The sequence below is a fragment of the Lissotriton helveticus genome, chromosome 4_1 (assembly GCF_964261635.1).
Source record: "Lissotriton helveticus chromosome 4_1, aLisHel1.1, whole genome shotgun sequence".
Classification (NCBI taxonomy): Eukaryota; Metazoa; Chordata; class Amphibia; order Caudata; family Salamandridae; genus Lissotriton; species Lissotriton helveticus.
This window is the reverse complement of record NC_136063.1, coordinates 1,039,097,180-1,039,113,687: the sequence shown is the minus strand read 5'-3', so window position 1 is coordinate 1,039,113,687 and position 16,508 is coordinate 1,039,097,180. Positions and strand designations below refer to the sequence as shown.

General features: G+C 49.6%; 1 protein-coding gene across 1 annotated transcript in view; it reads right to left on the bottom strand.

Moving 5' to 3' along the window:
- TENT4A (terminal nucleotidyltransferase 4A) overlaps positions 1-16,508 on the bottom strand; it is a 606,146-nt gene that overhangs the window by 464,104 nt on the left and 125,534 nt on the right. The window contains exon 3 of the mRNA XM_078687633.1: positions 16,312-16,358. Within this exon, the coding sequence (XP_078543759.1) occupies positions 16,312-16,358 (47 nt within the window). The remainder of the gene's footprint in view (positions 1-16,311; positions 16,359-16,508) is intronic.

Here is a 16,508-nt window from a genome sequence, read left to right as displayed (position 1 = left end):
TGCCGTAGTCTGGAGGTGGGAGACGACTGTTTGGGGAAAACTCTCCTTCAACAACCAATCGTCGAGATAGGGGTTTCAGTCATCCCCTGATATGTGCTGATGAGCTGCGACCACCGCCATCACTTTCGTGAACACCCGAGGGGCGCTGGTAAGGCCAAAGGCGAGCACGGTAAACAATGTGCTTGTGGATTACCGTGAACAGCAGGTAGCGCCAGTGGGACGGCAGGACAGGGATGTGGAAATATGCGGCCTGCAAGTCCAACGCCACCATCCAGTCTCCTGGGTCCAGGTCAGCTGGGACCGGAGTCAAAGTCAGCATCTTGAACTTCTCCTTCCGGAGGAAGCAGTTGATGCTCCGTAGGTCCAGGATAGGGCGTAGGCCTCCTTTGCCCTTCTTGGGTACCAGAAATTAGTGGGAATAGAAACCACGTCCTACTCCTGGCCCAGGAACACGCTTGATGGCCCCCTTGGCCAAGAGGGCCGTAACTTTCTCCTACAGAAGTTGCAAGTGATCCCCCGACATGCGGTGGTACTGCAGTGGCATGGCTGGAGGGAGTAGCCCCTTCGGAGGACGATTTGCAGCACCCACCTGTCCGACGTGATGGTACGCCAGTGGAGGAGTTGATGGCAAACCCTGCCCCCCACTGGCGTCGAATTGGCCTGAAATGCCAGACTAGGAAGGCTTATAGGCAGATGCTGCGGGGCGGGTGTAGACTGACCCTGCTGGTGTTCCCCGGAACCGCCACGGCGGTAACCACATCCACGATGAGACTGGGTCTGCGGCATGAGGTTTGCTAGACTTGTGGGGGCGCCCCTTCCTTGGCCACGAAAGGGGCGAAAAGCGGAAGTTTGCTGGCGTTGGCCTAGGCCCAAGGACTTGGCCGTAGCCCTGGAGTCCTTAAAATGCTCCAGCGCACTATCCGCTTTGTCGCCAAAGAGGCGACAGCCATCGAAGGGCATGTCCATGGGCATGTCCATGAGCGTGGCCTGGACATCCGCCAAAAAGTTGGTGGACCTCAGCCAGGCGTGGCGGCGAACCGCTACTTTCATTGCAATCGCTCTGCCCAGCGCGTTTGTGGTGTCAAGTCCACAACGGATCGAGTAGCGTGCTGCAAACCCGCCCTTCCGCCAGGGCGAGTCGTGAACGGGCCTCCTCCGGGCATTGTGGCAGCACCTCCGCAACCGTATCCCACAGAGAGTGGGTGTAACGGCCCAAAAGGCAGGCAGTGTTGACAGACCGCAGCCCCAAACTCAGTGAGGAGAACAGTTTCCTCCCAAACTGATCATACCTTTTGATTCCCGATCCGGAGGAGCGGTCGGGAATGCGGTCTGGGAAGTAGAGACCTGGATCACCAGGCTCTCGGGGGTGGGGTGAACGGACAGAAAGCAGGGCGTCGGGCCACGTTCAGATCTACAGGGAGGCCTGTGGAGGGCTTGGACCAGGTGCCCATCAGCACATCGGTGAGGGCTTCATTAAACAGCAGTAGAGGCTCCGAGGAGCTTGCCTGCGGTTTGAGCACCTCAATGAGGAGATTAGTTTTCACAGCCGCGACAGGTAACTCAAGAGCCAAGGCCTTGGCCGCCATGTTAAACACCATGCTGTAAACAGCCCCCTCCTCCGAAGCTACGGAGGGAGGAGAGATGAATCCGTTGTCGGGCGAAGTGTCCAGACCACTAGAGTCAACGACGGCACCGAAGCACCCGACGACACCGGGGCCAGAGCTGCCGGCCCGCTAGGGCTCCCAGTCGGACCCACGGGGCCCAAATGCGCCTCAGTGAGCTCAAAGTTGTGTTGAGTGAAATCTTTTGACTCTATATGAGCCTTTAATCCAATATATAGGGCATACTAATTTCCTTTGGTCTTTGGCCCAAATGCATCTCAGCAGGTTCAGACGGAGGGACCTCATGGCCGCGAGGAAAGCACTTATCTCCTCCGGCGTCGCGTGCAGCCCAGGGACCGGCGGGTATGGAGCTGGACGCTGCACCGGCGGCGGAGCCGTGCGGGCGGTTTCAACCGAACCCCATGGCCACGTTGTGCGAGCGTCGGGGGGGTGGGGGGGGGGGGGTAGTCGGAAGAGCAATGGCGCCTCTTAGAATTCTTTTTCGAATGCCTCAACTTACCCGAGGACTTGGATCCCAACGAGTGGTGGGGGCTCGTCGAGCGGCGATGACTGCGGCTCAGCGACCGGTCCCTCAACTTCCTCCTCGACCGGGACCTCGAGCCGACTGCCGGAGCTCGAGCAGCTTATGGGACCGCTCCAGTCTATCCTTCGAGGTAAAGGCCCGGCAATCGTGGCACGACTTGTGATCATGGTCGGCCCGAGGCAGTAAAAGCACAGACGGTGGGGGTCAGTCACCGACATCAGGCGATGATCGGCCTCGCAAGGTTTAAAACCAGGCATCCCTAACGGCACCGAGAGTCGAAGGTCGACTCGAAAAGTGATCAAAAGAGATCAAAAATTACTCGAGTACTGCTCTTCCCGGATCTGCGCTTGCTGGCGCGGAAAAAAGAACTGACGTCAGCGCGCGAGTGGTGCGTCTAAGTACTTCGACAAAGTCATCCCGGAGATCACGACGCCGACGACGGATGCGGAGCTGCAGACTACGCCTAGTGACGCACAGGGGTACTGCTTACAAAAACTTTCCGGATCCAGTCAGACGCCTGGGGATATTCTAAGGTAAGGAATCTAACACTAACGTGTTTCTTTCAGATTTCTTAAATCAGATGGGACGCCTGTGGTTCAAAAGCAGTTGTTAGAAGAACTCATTAAAGCCCTTACACTGCCAGCTGAGGTAGCTGTAGTTAAATGTGCAACACACACTAATGGACAGGAATTTGTCACCAGAGGGAACGCTCGGGCAGAATAGACAGCTAAAGCCGCAGCCAGAGGCCCGCCCACCTGTAGCTACACCAGACGCTCAGAACGCCCCCATCCTACTTGCCCCAACAGTAACTCCAGCAGAGCAGACAGACATGAGTGAAGAAACACTTGACACAAACACCCCTTACACTATTGACAACACGCAACAATATGATCACATTGCACAACTACATCTCAGAAATACAAGAAAGTGCACCACATCAAGAGAAAGTTATGGAAAAAGAGGGGAGTACAGCAGGACCCTGCTGATTTCATTTACAGACAGACCATGACTGGAAAGCCCGTCATGCCACAAGCCTTACTGCAGGTGGCACTGGACCAACTACACCTCCCCACACATGTCTCCCGAGATAATATGTACAAAACATTACAGACTGGTTCATTCCCAGTGCCCACGAGCTGATACAACTCTGTTAATAAATGCCTCATCTGCCAACAATATTCACCAAACCCAACTCTCAAAACAGTCGCCTCCATCATCCCTAAACCCTCGGGCCTCTTTAAAGAACTCCACTTCGACAATCTCGATATGATTGATCGATGCCAAAATTACCGATATCTCATTGTGGTAGTATGCCCATTCTCACGCTGGATCTAAGATGGACCATGCGTCCACTGCGATGCCAAAGCAGCCGCCACATTCCTACTCCGTGACTTCATTTCGCACTGGGGCATCCCAGACGCTATCCGGACCGATTACCGAAGTCATTTTTCAAACGCCATCTTTTCCTCCCTCACAACAATGCTAGGCATCAGACACAAACTAACATCCGCTTACCACCCCCAAAGCAATTGCATTTGTGAGCGCCTCAACGGCCTGCTCAAAAGAAAATAAGAAAAATAAGCGCCACAATTGGTAAAAAATGGCTCTGACTCCCACTTGCCCTCTTTTCACTAAGAAATTGCCCAAGTTCAGACCACCACCTCACGCCCAATCAGCTTGCCACCGGACGATCCATAAATAAAGCAGTCCCTTCCACCAGGCAAAAAAACCGATAGAGAGTCATGCTCTGATATTGTGAAAGCAGACCTCTACGATTAATTGTGACACTAACACGCGCTGCGCAGTTCCTTTCTACCCAGGTATCCAAGAGGAAGGAGAAGGGCCCCATCGGTCCTGAGCTCCCACCAATTCGTCCTGGAACCCTGATCCGGAAACATGTCATAGGCTGGAAGGACCCCAAGTTTGAGGACCCCTTCGTGGTGATAGATTGATCACCAACTGCCGTCCGGATAGCTGAGAAGAAAGCATGGATTCATCGCCGCGACGTCCGCCTCGACCCTGCACCTCCGCAGCACCAGACAATGGACTGAAAGAAAAAAATTATATGCTCATGGTCCCCCTGAATGAGGACAGCGGCTTCCCTTCCACTGTCGATGTAGATGACGAGGGCACTCACGTGCTGCTCCATGAATACAGCAGCCGTGATGCCAAGATATGTATTCTATCTATATTAATTATGTATCATTGTTGGAGTGGCACTAGCAACATTTAATTGGTAAATTTTTTTCCTTGCTGTAAAAAATTATGTTCACAACGATAGTCAGAAATAATGCCTTGGTATCCACAGTACCACCCTCTGTACCAGCGTTCACCTATAGCCAGAAGAACACATCACACAACATACTCGGTCCAAAATTCCCCGACAGAAACACTAGCAGTACACACACTAGTACGCATCTTGGACCCCCAACTTCCATCCCAGGCGACAGAACATGGGATGGGATGGGACTGCTAATTTCACAATACAGCCACCAGCACTCCGGCAGACCCATCCCGCCACCACAGAGTCCGCCGATTTGTTATTTCCCCTCGCAGAACAAGCCCCTCGCCCCCCATAGACCCACGTGGCAGAGGACAGGGTATAAGACATTCCAACATCTCGTAGAGATACAGATGGGCCTAGGGCCCAGATCAGGTCCAGAGCAGTCAATAACGGATCATTGGGTCCACTCCTCCCTATTAGACAACTCATGGTATAAAGAGATGACAGTAGTGGGAAAAACAGTAAAACGATTCCTGCTACGTATGTTCTTACATCCTCCATGCAGTAGGCGCTGACAGACTAATTTTCCCTAAGGAAGTACTACAACACATTGCCAAATGCCTCTTGCACTTGTATCTTTGACGCATACAAGGGCAAATTCAGGTCATCGCGGCTTACATATCCACAGAATATGTAATCACCACAAAATGGACTACACCTACAACATACACAAAGTTGTCTCTGACCCTACATGCCTCGAGGAAATAATACAGGAAATGCGTAGGACCAGAGTGAGACAAGCACTCTAAGGCACATGTAATTAGGGAACGTGGATGGATCTCATCATCCTTACCACCAGATAAACGTGATGGGTCAATAAGACACACACACATTAAATAGCTGCCCCTGTCAAAATAAAACAGTGCTACGCCTGTGGTCTCATATCTTTTACAAGTGGAATGGTCCTGGCGTTGTGGCATGCAAAGCAGCATCTTTAGGCCCCCCTTGGGTAGATTCAGATTATGAAGAAGGGATTGACTGGGAAGTTGAGGATGAATGTGAAGAAATATGGCATTAGGAAGGCAGGAGATACACCTGGGGTGGGGAAGGAATGTCCAAACCCAAAAAAAAATATTTAAACTAAAAAATCCTCTTCTTTGCTTTATAGGTAACGGCTCTGTACCTGTTGGACGTAACAGATTGCAACTCCACTAGCTTTAAATTTTGATATGCAGTTCGGTACCTCCGCTCTGATGGACTACTACTGGGGTTGTGGAGAAAGCCTCGATCTCCAACTACCTCCTCAGTGGCATGGACTTTGCTCCTTAGGTACTCTACATGAAGTACACCTGGTTGTGCCAGCAGCAAATGCCTCCCACATCCTGTCGCACTCATTTGACGGGTGATGTCACCTTCCTCCACCGCCGATCAGCTCAGTACTTTGCAAACTATGCCTTTGAAGACATTCCTCAAGAATTCCGCCTTTTCAACGATGCCCAGCTCTTCTTTGGAGGGGTAGTTCCCACTCTTTCCGACTAAAGCAAATGCCTGATGGCTCGAGGTAACACGTTATGAGATAATGAAGGCCATCAACAGCACTAGGGATGTACTAAATGCAATTAGAGAAGAGCTGCGCCCCTTAAGACTAATGGTTTTAGAGCATCGCTATTTTCTTGACATGCGGACTGCTAAAGGTGGACTGTCACAGGATAAGGAAAATCCTGCTGCACTTTCATACCGGGAAACGACGAGGGGAATGGATCAATTGCAAAGGCCATTGAGGAGTAGACCAACATGGGAAAGAAGATGGCAGAGGAAGGAGGAGCCCCCGCAGACATTTTTCCGGCGGACTGGTTCGACTTTGGCTGGATGCCTTCATGGCTGACGGCGATTCTGAAATTAGGGATACCCATAGTGTGAATTATGTTGCTTCTGTGTTGTGTATTTCAACTAGGGAGCCACTGTTTACAGAAAATTGGCACCAAGGTAGTAGGGATAAACTACGCTAGCACAGGGATTTACCAGGCAGCAAAGTATTAACACATGGATCGAGTTCCTGGGGATGGGACACAATTAGAAATGAGTGAGCCAGCAGCACCTGGCACTCACTATGACATACCCACAGCTCCCCCACTTCCCCCAGGTAGAGACACCCTGAGAGAGGGCCCTGCAGCTGTTCGATATGAATGTCTGCTTAATGGATCAGGTGCAGAATATGCCGAAATGCTTATTAGGTCTGATGGAGAAGGTGTCGACCTAAGGAAACAACAACAGGGCGGGTTTAAGTGCTATGTTAACGACACGCCCTGGATCCCCCCCACTAGCAGAAGGGTCACCGAGATACTCGGAGTGTGTTCAAATATGGACAAGAGGAGGGAAACGTTGAAGGATCAAGTTTTACCATATAATTTCCCAACATAGCATTTTTGCTTGACCCATGTAGAAGGAATATCCATGCATAGGCCCTGCGAGCTAAAAACTGGAAATGTGTTATCTTGATCATTTTCAACATACAGTCAGTAAGTGATAGCCCACACATCCCTTGAACCCCCTGCACGTAGGCCAAAGCCCACAGCCCTCATGTTACCATCTTTTAATAATAAAATCTATTAGGCCCCGATGTTCTTGAACATGCATTTCTTTGGTGCTGAACACGGCGAGGCAGCTTGTGCAACCGCAAAACTACAGAAACTTTCCACAGTTGCAAAACCAGACAGACAGACACACACACACACACACACACCCCCACATCCACCTCCACCCCCACCCCCACCCAGTACACCCTTGACATTTCATAAGTATCATATGCTTTATTTTTATTATGAAAGTTTCCAAGCTTGCTCATATGAAACCACGACGGCATCTTGCAACAATAACACCTGTTTTAAGTTCCGCTCTCATTTTTTTAATGATTTATTCATTAAATCATAATGATAAATCAAAGTGCCACTTCAACGCTATTTTAGTCTCACATATGTGTTCCTTATTCTCAGATAAGAGGTGTTTCAGTGGCTTGTGACCACACCAGAAGGGCAATTTATTTCCCGTTATCAGGGGGGTATTGTGAAGTGAGGCACCGCTTTCAAGTACAGGGTCCCTTTCCAGGGGTACCTCTACATCTTTACCACCCTTGTCTGCTCCCCTCAAATAACCTTTTCATCCCTGTTGGTGGCAAGTTTGTTGTAGTCTCTGGTAGGCTTGGTTGTCAGAAGTGGTAGCTTTGGCCGCACTCTGCCCTGGTACCTACGAAAGGACTGCTGCTTAGGAGACTGTTCTCTGCAATTCACCCATGGATTTGGACAGCCTCTGTTTTCTTTATCTTTTCAAATTGGGCATCTACCTTTGGCCCAAAGAGGTGTTACCCAAAAAAGGCATACTGCGGTGTTGCACCTCGGGTTTAAAGCCGAAATGCCCAGACAAGCATGTCTGCGCAAAATAATGGTGGAATTAATCACTCATGAAGCAATGTCTGCACAGTCACTGAGCGGTGTGCATCTGGACCTTATGGTACTCCACTGCACAGTGAAGGACACTGGTATGATGAAGTGTCATCCGAAGGGAAGGCTTTGACTGGGACCGCTAGGTCTATGTCAGGGTCTTGATTGGGGCGGGCTGAATGCCCTTACTCAAACTGGTCATGAGTAGTGTGTAGGGTTTCTAGTGTCTACATTCTGTGAAGGGGTGCAAGGTGAAGTAGATCTAGGTAGTAGGGTTTTGTCCAATGGTATAGGGCTGGTAGCTTTAAGCGCAATCATTCTTGGTGAAGGCTGAGGTTGCTCACAGTCTAACCTCCTCATTTTGTAGATTAACTTTCAAGTTACTCGTTCCACCTCAAAAGCTGGTCTTCTCTGCCCAAGTCCAAAGCATGATCAGAGGCAGGTTTGGTTTTCTGTTTGGTAGAAACCTCTTTTGCTAGCGACTTGTCTGTATGCGTCTTCTTTGGCTGATGTTTTAGGAGAGGACGTAGAATTTGACTCCTAGGCCTGCGCTGCTCATGGGCCTAGCTGTAGTGTTTCCTTCAAACAAAAAAGAATATTGCCTTTCACTTGAGATCGAACACAACCTCTGATCGCGGAGTGGCTCCGGGGAAGAGACTTTTGTGCCTAGGCAGAGAAAGTAGTTCATAAAAATCAAACAGCGCCCCAAAAACAATCTTAAGCAGCTGTTTTGAATCAGAAAAGATTATGTGAATAGGACACAAAGCTAATATTTTGTGCAGAATGTTTTAGATTATCCTGGAGTGTATGAAAATGTCTGCATTTTTTCCCTTTCTCAGCATCTCAGTAAATTATAAATATTTACCAAAAAAAAATCACTTAAAATCAGAGTGTGGAAAAAAAGTTAACTTAGATGAATGCAGTTCCACAAACATACGTCCAAACAAAAAAATACTGAAAAACAGTACAAAAAAATCTACAGTTAATGCTTAGAGATGCTCAGAATACACAAAAGCTAATTCACTGTAGTTTAGCTAACGCTAAGGAGTCTGAAGGCTTTGAAATCACAAAAGATTACAAATCCTAAGAGATCACTCCTGTCAAGAAAAACATTACAAATTGTCTTAATGTCTTAGAGACCAAGTCCATTCAAAGCTTGAATACTGCGTACTGCCTAGGCTATGCCAGTCTTGCCAGTGCATTTTGACATAAGGAACAAAACTATGTTGGTGTGATAAAAGAAAAAGTTACTTACCTACGGTAACGCATTTTCTCGTGAAGACATTTTCTAGCTGCAGATTCCTTACCTTGGACTTTCCCAGGCTAGATCTGGAAACTTTTGAGTGAGCAGTACCCCTTGTGTGTGCAAGTCTGATGCCTCCATATGGTTCCATGTGACGCGTCGGCGTTATTCATGACGTTGCAGTCACCTATATAGGCTACACCCAGGAGCGTGGAAGTCGGTACCATTCACTTTCCGACAACAGAAGCGTAGTTCGATAAAGTGACTGACTTGAATGTGCGTCATAAGTAGGGCCCTAAAAAAGGGAATAACCTTGGTCTCAATGAATAAGTCCAGAGAGCATGGAGGCATGGGTGGGTCTACAAGTTATCTGCAGCTAGAGCTGGTCTCTACCAGAAAATGTGTTTACCAGCGATGAGTAACTTCATCTGATAGAGATTTCTAGCTGTAGATTATTTAGCTTTGAATAGATACCCAAGCCATACCAACCTGGCGGTAGGCTGCAGAGAGATTTCCCACTTAAGTCCTGCAGGACCAACGGGCAAAATAGCCATCCCTGCGGGGCAGTAGTGCATTGCAAATGTGTGCAAAGATGCCAATGTTGCTGCCTGGCAGATGTCCAGCATTGGGACACCCCGAGCCAACGCTGTGGTCGCAGTCTCTCCCCCCCCCCCCCCCAGTGGAATAAGCTTGTAAGACCTCAGGCGGCTGCTTCTTAGCCAGGGCCCAGCCACAAATGGTCTGCTATTGCACTGCCCTTCCATTTTTAGCTCGCACGTACCCCACTAAGAGTTGGTCGTCCACCATGAACTCTTGAGCGGTCAAAGTAGAACACTACTATTTGGGTCCTTGGAGGAATGCGGGGGGGGAGCAAAAAAGGGGGGCAATTTGAATGATTGACCCAGATGGAATGGGGTCACCACCTTTGGCAAAAATGAAGCCCACTTTATCTGCAAAGATCATCCTATATGGAGGCTTGGATGACCATACCTGCAACTCACTCATCCTCCAGGCCAATGTTATTGCCACCAGAAATGTCATTTTGATGGTAAGACGCCAGAAGGGACAATTATGCAAAGGCTCAAAAGGAGTGCGCATAAGAAAAGGTAGGACCAAATTAAGGTACGACTGATACATGACAAAGGGTCTAGGTGGAAACATAAGTACAAGCGCATTTAAGAATCAATTTACAACAGGAGATTTAGGCACGGAGGGTTGGTCCAGCAGCCACAAGAAAGCAGACAGAGCAGAAAGATCAACCTTGAGGAGGAGCCAACGCAGAGCCCAGCTGGGTAAACGCAAAAATGAAAAGAATGATGGTTCATAGAGGCAGAAAGAGGGTTAATAGACTTTTCTGCACAATATTTAACACATTTTTGCCAACAGCAGGCGTACACCATCTTAGTGGAGGGCTTCCTGACTGCCAACATAACCGCACTTACTTCATGCATGGAGACTGAGTGGCGACAGTTTTTGAACCCCCATGCGCGCCCCCCCCCCCCCGAAGCGGAGAATTGACAGATGTGAGTGTAGGACCCTCACCTGGTTGCTGCGACAGAACATCCTCACAAAGGGGCAGCCTGATCGGAGGATCAATGCTTATTTTCAGTAGCTCTAGATACCAGACTTTGCTTGCCCAGTCCGGGGCCACAACACAAGAATGAAGTCAGCCTGGTCGTTCTATATCTTCATGAGAACCCTGGGAGGAAGTGGTATGGGCGGAAAGGCATACAGTAGGCTTGGGCTCCACTCGTGCCGAAAAGAGTCAATGAGCGATAACCACATTGGAAACTCCAGCACGTTAACTGCTGACATTGCGCTTTCTCTGCGGAGGCTAACCTCTAACCAAGGTTCACCCCTTTTTTGAAGAAGACCTTGGACCTCCTCCGACTGGTGACACCGTTCATGATCGGCTAGACAGACAGCGGAGTTAGTCTTCCCTGGCGTTCAGAGAACCTGCCAGGTGATGAACCAACAGGGTTATACCCTGCTGTTCCAGCCATTTCCAAAGACACAGGGCTTCTTGACTGTGTCCACCACCCCCCCTGGCATTCAGAGAACCTGCCAGGTGATGAACCAACAGGGTTATACCCTGCTGTTCCAGCCATGTCCAAAGACACAGGGCTTCTTGACTGTGTCCCCCCCCCCACCCCACTTGCTGCAGTACCACAGGACGGTGGTGTTGTCCGTGAACACCTGCACTAACTTCCCCTTGACTGTGGGAAGATATGCTTACAATGCCCATCGGATCACCTGAAGCTCCAACAATTTGAAGTGGAGCCCCGACTCTGCCGGAGACCTGTGTCGCCAGCCGTGCCGCCCGCCTTCCCCCCCCCACCTCCCCCACCCCCAATATCCACATCTCCTAGATGGCCGCCCACATCCCAGGAGGGACATCTGTCACTACTGTGAGATTTGGTTGGGGATGGGAAAGGGGACCATCTCTTACCCAATCCCAGTTCATCAACCACCACTGCAGGTCTTTCGCAGTTCCCTTTGAGATGTGAACCATGTCAGAGATTCCCCTGATGCTGCGCCCACTAGAACTTCAGGCCTCACTGCAGAGCCCGCATATGCAATCAGAAGTGTTTTACCGCCCGGATGCAGTAAGCCATGAGGCCCAGTAGCCTGTCAGTCTCACCGAAATCCAGGATACAGCATAAAACATCGGTATCATAACCTGAACATATCCTGGACTCGCTGATTGGGTGCATAGGCCCGAAAAAGCACTGTGTCCCGAACAGCTCCTATGAAAGGGAGTAGTTGAGGTGTCAGGTGCGACTTTGGAACATGTATAGAGAATCCCAGTGAACGCAGGAGGTCAGCCATAGTTTGAAGGTGGGAGAAGTCAGTTTGGTGCGCGGACGCCTTCAAAGCCATTAGGGGGGAAGACTAACCTGTGCAGATGAGCTGCAATCCCCACCATCACCTTAGTGAAAACCCGAGCAGCACTGGTAAGGCCAAAGGGTAGCACAGTAAACTTGGTGCTCGTGATCTACCTTGAACTATAGGCAACGTCTGTGGCCCGGAAGGCTGGGGATGTGAAAATACACATCATTCAAGTAAAACGCTACCAGCCAGTCTCCTCGGTCTAGTGCTGACAGACCAGAGTCCACGTGAGAATCATTAACTTATTTTTGAAGAAGAGATTGACAGTTCGAAGATCTTAAAATGAGCTATAAACCTTTGTTCTTCTTCAGAATCGGAAAGTAGCAGGAACAACCACTGCCTACTTGTGAAATCTGAATGCTCTCTTTAGCCCCCTCTGGCCAAGAGAGATGGAAGTTCCTCTTGAAGAAAAGTTAGATGATCTTACACCAGACGTTTTTGAAGTCGCAGAATTGGAGGAGGAAAAGAAAGGAAATGCAGAATAGTCCTCCTGAATGATCTGCAAGACCCACTTGTCTAATGTTATGACCTCCAGTTGAAAGATGAGGAGGTATTCTTCCTCCAACTGGAGTAGCATGGTATTGCAGACTCAAATTAGGGCTGGGTGGTAGACTACTTACTTACATTCTGAATTAATGAGCCACGCCCTCTTATAACTTGGGAAGTCTGCGCAGGACGGTGCTTGGGATACAGTTGGTGTGGCTGAAAATACCTTCTGTTGCCACAAAAGGGGCGAAAGCTACACTAGCTACAGGGGGGTCACAGAGCCCCAAGGGCCTGGCCGTAGCATGAGAGTCCTTGAAGAGCTTTAAGGCAGAAGTCTGTCTTCTCTCCAAAGGGACCAGAACCATCAAAGGGCATGCCCATGAGATTAGCCTGGACATTGCCTGAGAAATCAGATGTTCTTAACCAGACGTGGCGCCATAAGGCCACGGTCTACGAAACCACACAGCCCGTGAGTCAGTGGTGTCAAGGCAACACCTAATGGTGAATATTGCTGCATCTCTACAGTCCTTCATTGCCTGGGAGAGTACAGACCTTCTTCCAAAGCAAGTTGGAGAAACTGTCCATTAAGGCGGCATGCAATAGTCATTTTCATAGGAGTCCCTGTGCTAGGGTTTGACCATATGCTTAGGAGGACATCAGTCAGTGCTTCATTAAAGGTCAATACGGGTTCAGAGGTGGGAGCCCCAGGACTAAGAAGATAAGTCCTGACCTGCACTGAGGGCACCTCCAGTCCAAAGACCTCTGCTGACCTCCTTACTACCATGGCATAAGAAGCCCCCTGCTCCATAACCAGCCGAGGAAGCATGCCAGTATCTGGGGATGTATCCAATCCACTGGCTTCCAAGTTCCTAATTTCAGCACATGTCAAGTCAAGTCAAGTCAAAGAATTTATATAGCGCACTACATACTCAGAGGGTTTCAAGGCGCTTAGGGAGGGGAGGAGGATTACTTGTCAAATATCCACGTTTTAAGTTGCTTTCTGAATGCTAGGTGGTTCTGGGTAAGGCGAAGGTGAGTGGGGAGTGAGTTCCATGTTTTAGCAGCCAGGTATGAGAAGGATCTGCCTCCCATGGTGGTCTTGTTGATGCGAGGTACAGTGGCGAAGGCTTGGCTGGAAGAACGTAGTTGGCGGGAGGGGGTGTAGAAGGACAGTCGTGAGTTGAGGCATTCTGGTCCGATGTCGTAGAGTGATTTGTGTGCGTGGGTTAGCAGTCGGAAAGTGATCCTCTTATTGACGGGTAGCCAGTGGAGGTCTTTCAGGTGGCCAGAGATGTGTTCGTTGCGCGGGATGTCTAATATGATCCTGGCTGAGGCGTTTTGGATTCGTTGGAGTTTCTTCTGGAGTTTAGCGGTAGTACCTGCGTAGAGGGTGTTTCCGTAGTCCAGTCGGCTCGTGACAAGAGCGTGGGTGACTGTTTTTCTGGTTTCGGTGGGGATCCAGCGAAATGGTTTTTTGAGCATGCGGAGAATGTTGAAGCAGGATGAGGATACGGCGTTGACTTGTCTGTTCATTGAGAGTGAAGAATCCAGGATAACGCCTAGGTTCCGTGCGTGGTCTGTCGGGATGGGTGCTTTTCCAAGGGCTTCCGGCCACCAAGAGTCGTCCCATGCAGAGGGGGATGTACCTAAGATGAGGACTTCTGTTTTATCTGAGTTCAGTTTCAGACGGCTGTGTTTCATCCATTCGGCAACTTCTTTCATTCCTTCATGTAGGTTAGTTTTGGCGGTGCTGGGGTCATTGGTGAGAGAAAGGATCAGTTGAGTGTCATCCGCGTAGGAGATGATGTTGAGGTTGTGTTGGCGGGCGATGGCCGCGAGGGGGCTCATGTATACGTTGAAGAGGGTGGGACTGAGTGAGGATCCTTGTGGTACGCCACAGATGACTTCAGTGGCCTCGGACTTGAATGGTGGAAGGCGGACTCTCTGGGTTCTTCCGGTGAGGAACGAGGTGATCCATTCAAGTGCTTTTCCTTGTATTCCGATGTTTCTGAGGCGTTGTAAAAGGGTGCTGTGGCAGACTGTGTCGAAGGCTGCAGAGAGGTCGAGGAGGATGAGGGCGACTGTGTCTCCATTGTCCAGTAGAGTTCGAATGTCGTCTGTTGCTGCGATGAGGGTGGTCTCAGTGCTGTGTTTTGCTCGGAAGCCAGATTGTGAGGAGTCGAGGGATTTGTTGGCTTCGAGGAAAGCGGCGAGCTGGTTGTTGACAGCTTTCTCGATTACTTTGGCCGGGAATGGAAGGAGCGAGATGGGGCGGTAATTTTTGAGTTTGGTGGGGTCCGCTGTGGGTTTTTTCAGAAGGGCGGTGAGTTCGGCGTGTTTCCAGCTTTCCGGGAAGGTGGCGGAGTTGAAGGAGCAGTTGATGACATCTAAGAGGTGCGGTGCTATGACGGAGTCTGCTTTGTTGAAGATGTGGTGAGGACATGGGTCTGTGGGGGATCCTGAGTGGATGGAGTTCATCAGGCGGATGGTGTCCTCAGTGGAGATTGGGTTCCAGTCGTTGAGGGTGTTCAGGGGGGGAGAATGTTCAGCATATGGTTGGGTGGGTGGGCACATCTGTTCAACAGCTACATCCCGGTGTTCTAAAGGGTCAACAGACCCCAACCAGTACTCTCCCAGGCTAGAAAATTCCTCAAAATTACCAGGCGACAACACAGAACCTCCGGGTTCTATTGGAGTATGCATCAAGTGACATCAATCAGATTTAGTAGATAAGATTGAGGTGGTGGTTGGCACCACTGTGGTGCCAATGGCATAGACTTTAAATCAGACACCAGTGAAGGTCCTTTTACACAACCATCGTAGTCACGGATCAGATCCATGAGGGCCCCACCGGCACAAAGCCCGGAGTGGACAGCATTGAATCTGATGGGATCCCTTATGACCTCACTGGGCCCATAGGCTCACTAGAGGGGTCGGCCGAATCAAATAAAGCGGTGCATGGACTCAACATTTTTGTTTGAGTGGGGGTTACTCCAGCTCCCAGAAAGGGAGGAGCTAGTCGACCCTGGCTCCGCAGAAACGTGCCTAGAGCATCAGTGCTCCTTACCTCGTTTTTTAATATACAACAGCTGAGGCAAAGTTAAAGTGCTCAGACATCTAGTGGGAGGAAGAGTACTTGGGGCTCCGGGAGCTGTCCCGCGACCATTTCTTCGATCGGGACAAGGATCTCCGCAGAGTCTTGCTGGCCGATGTTGACTGCCGGGCTGCAAGGAGCTTTATAGCTCACTTCCAGAGGCCTTCGAAGCCAAGGCACAACAATCCGAGAACGACTGAGTAGTGGTTGCGCTCAAGACACTGGAGACAGATGAGGTGGGGGTCAGTCACCAACATGGCGCGGTTAGGCCCCACATGGTTTAAACCCTGCCTTTCTAGAAGATATCCCTTGACACAGAAAAGATTTTTGTTGACCAAGTCGAAAAAGCCTGACAGAGGGGTAGTTCTTCTCCTGATCTGCACTTAACTGGAGCGAGGAGAAAAGAACGGAGGCCCGTGTGCCTGTGTGGTGCCTATATAGGTGACAGTGACGTCCTAACCAACACAAACATAGTAGACGTCACACTGAGCTGAAAGGAGCCACAAAACTACGCACACAAGGGGTACTGCTCAAGCAAATGTTTTGGGATCCAGCCGGACACTGGGAAATTTAAAGGTAAGGAATCTGCAACTAGAAGTCTCAAATATATGCAGTTATGATAGCCGTAAGGTCCGAAATTTTGTATTTGATAAGCTCAACCTGAATGCGATGGAAAAGTCAACATGAAGGGAAGTTTAATGAAAAGCAAGTGAGAAAAACAATGCATACTCAGTGAAACAGTGAGACCAATTAAATACTGAGTAAATGTATGAATAAGATCAACTTGCATTACCTTGTTGGCAAATAAAGTCCCGTACTGAAGCTGCCAAATATTTCAACCTGAAATTAGACAAGCAACATGTTAAACAAACAAAATTAAAAGTTCCGGATGTTAAATTTTCGAGGAGGATATTGCGGTTAACTCTTTCCGTAATACATCCAGCTTGTCAACCACTTCCAAGTACGACGTGGCAATATAGGTCTTAGATT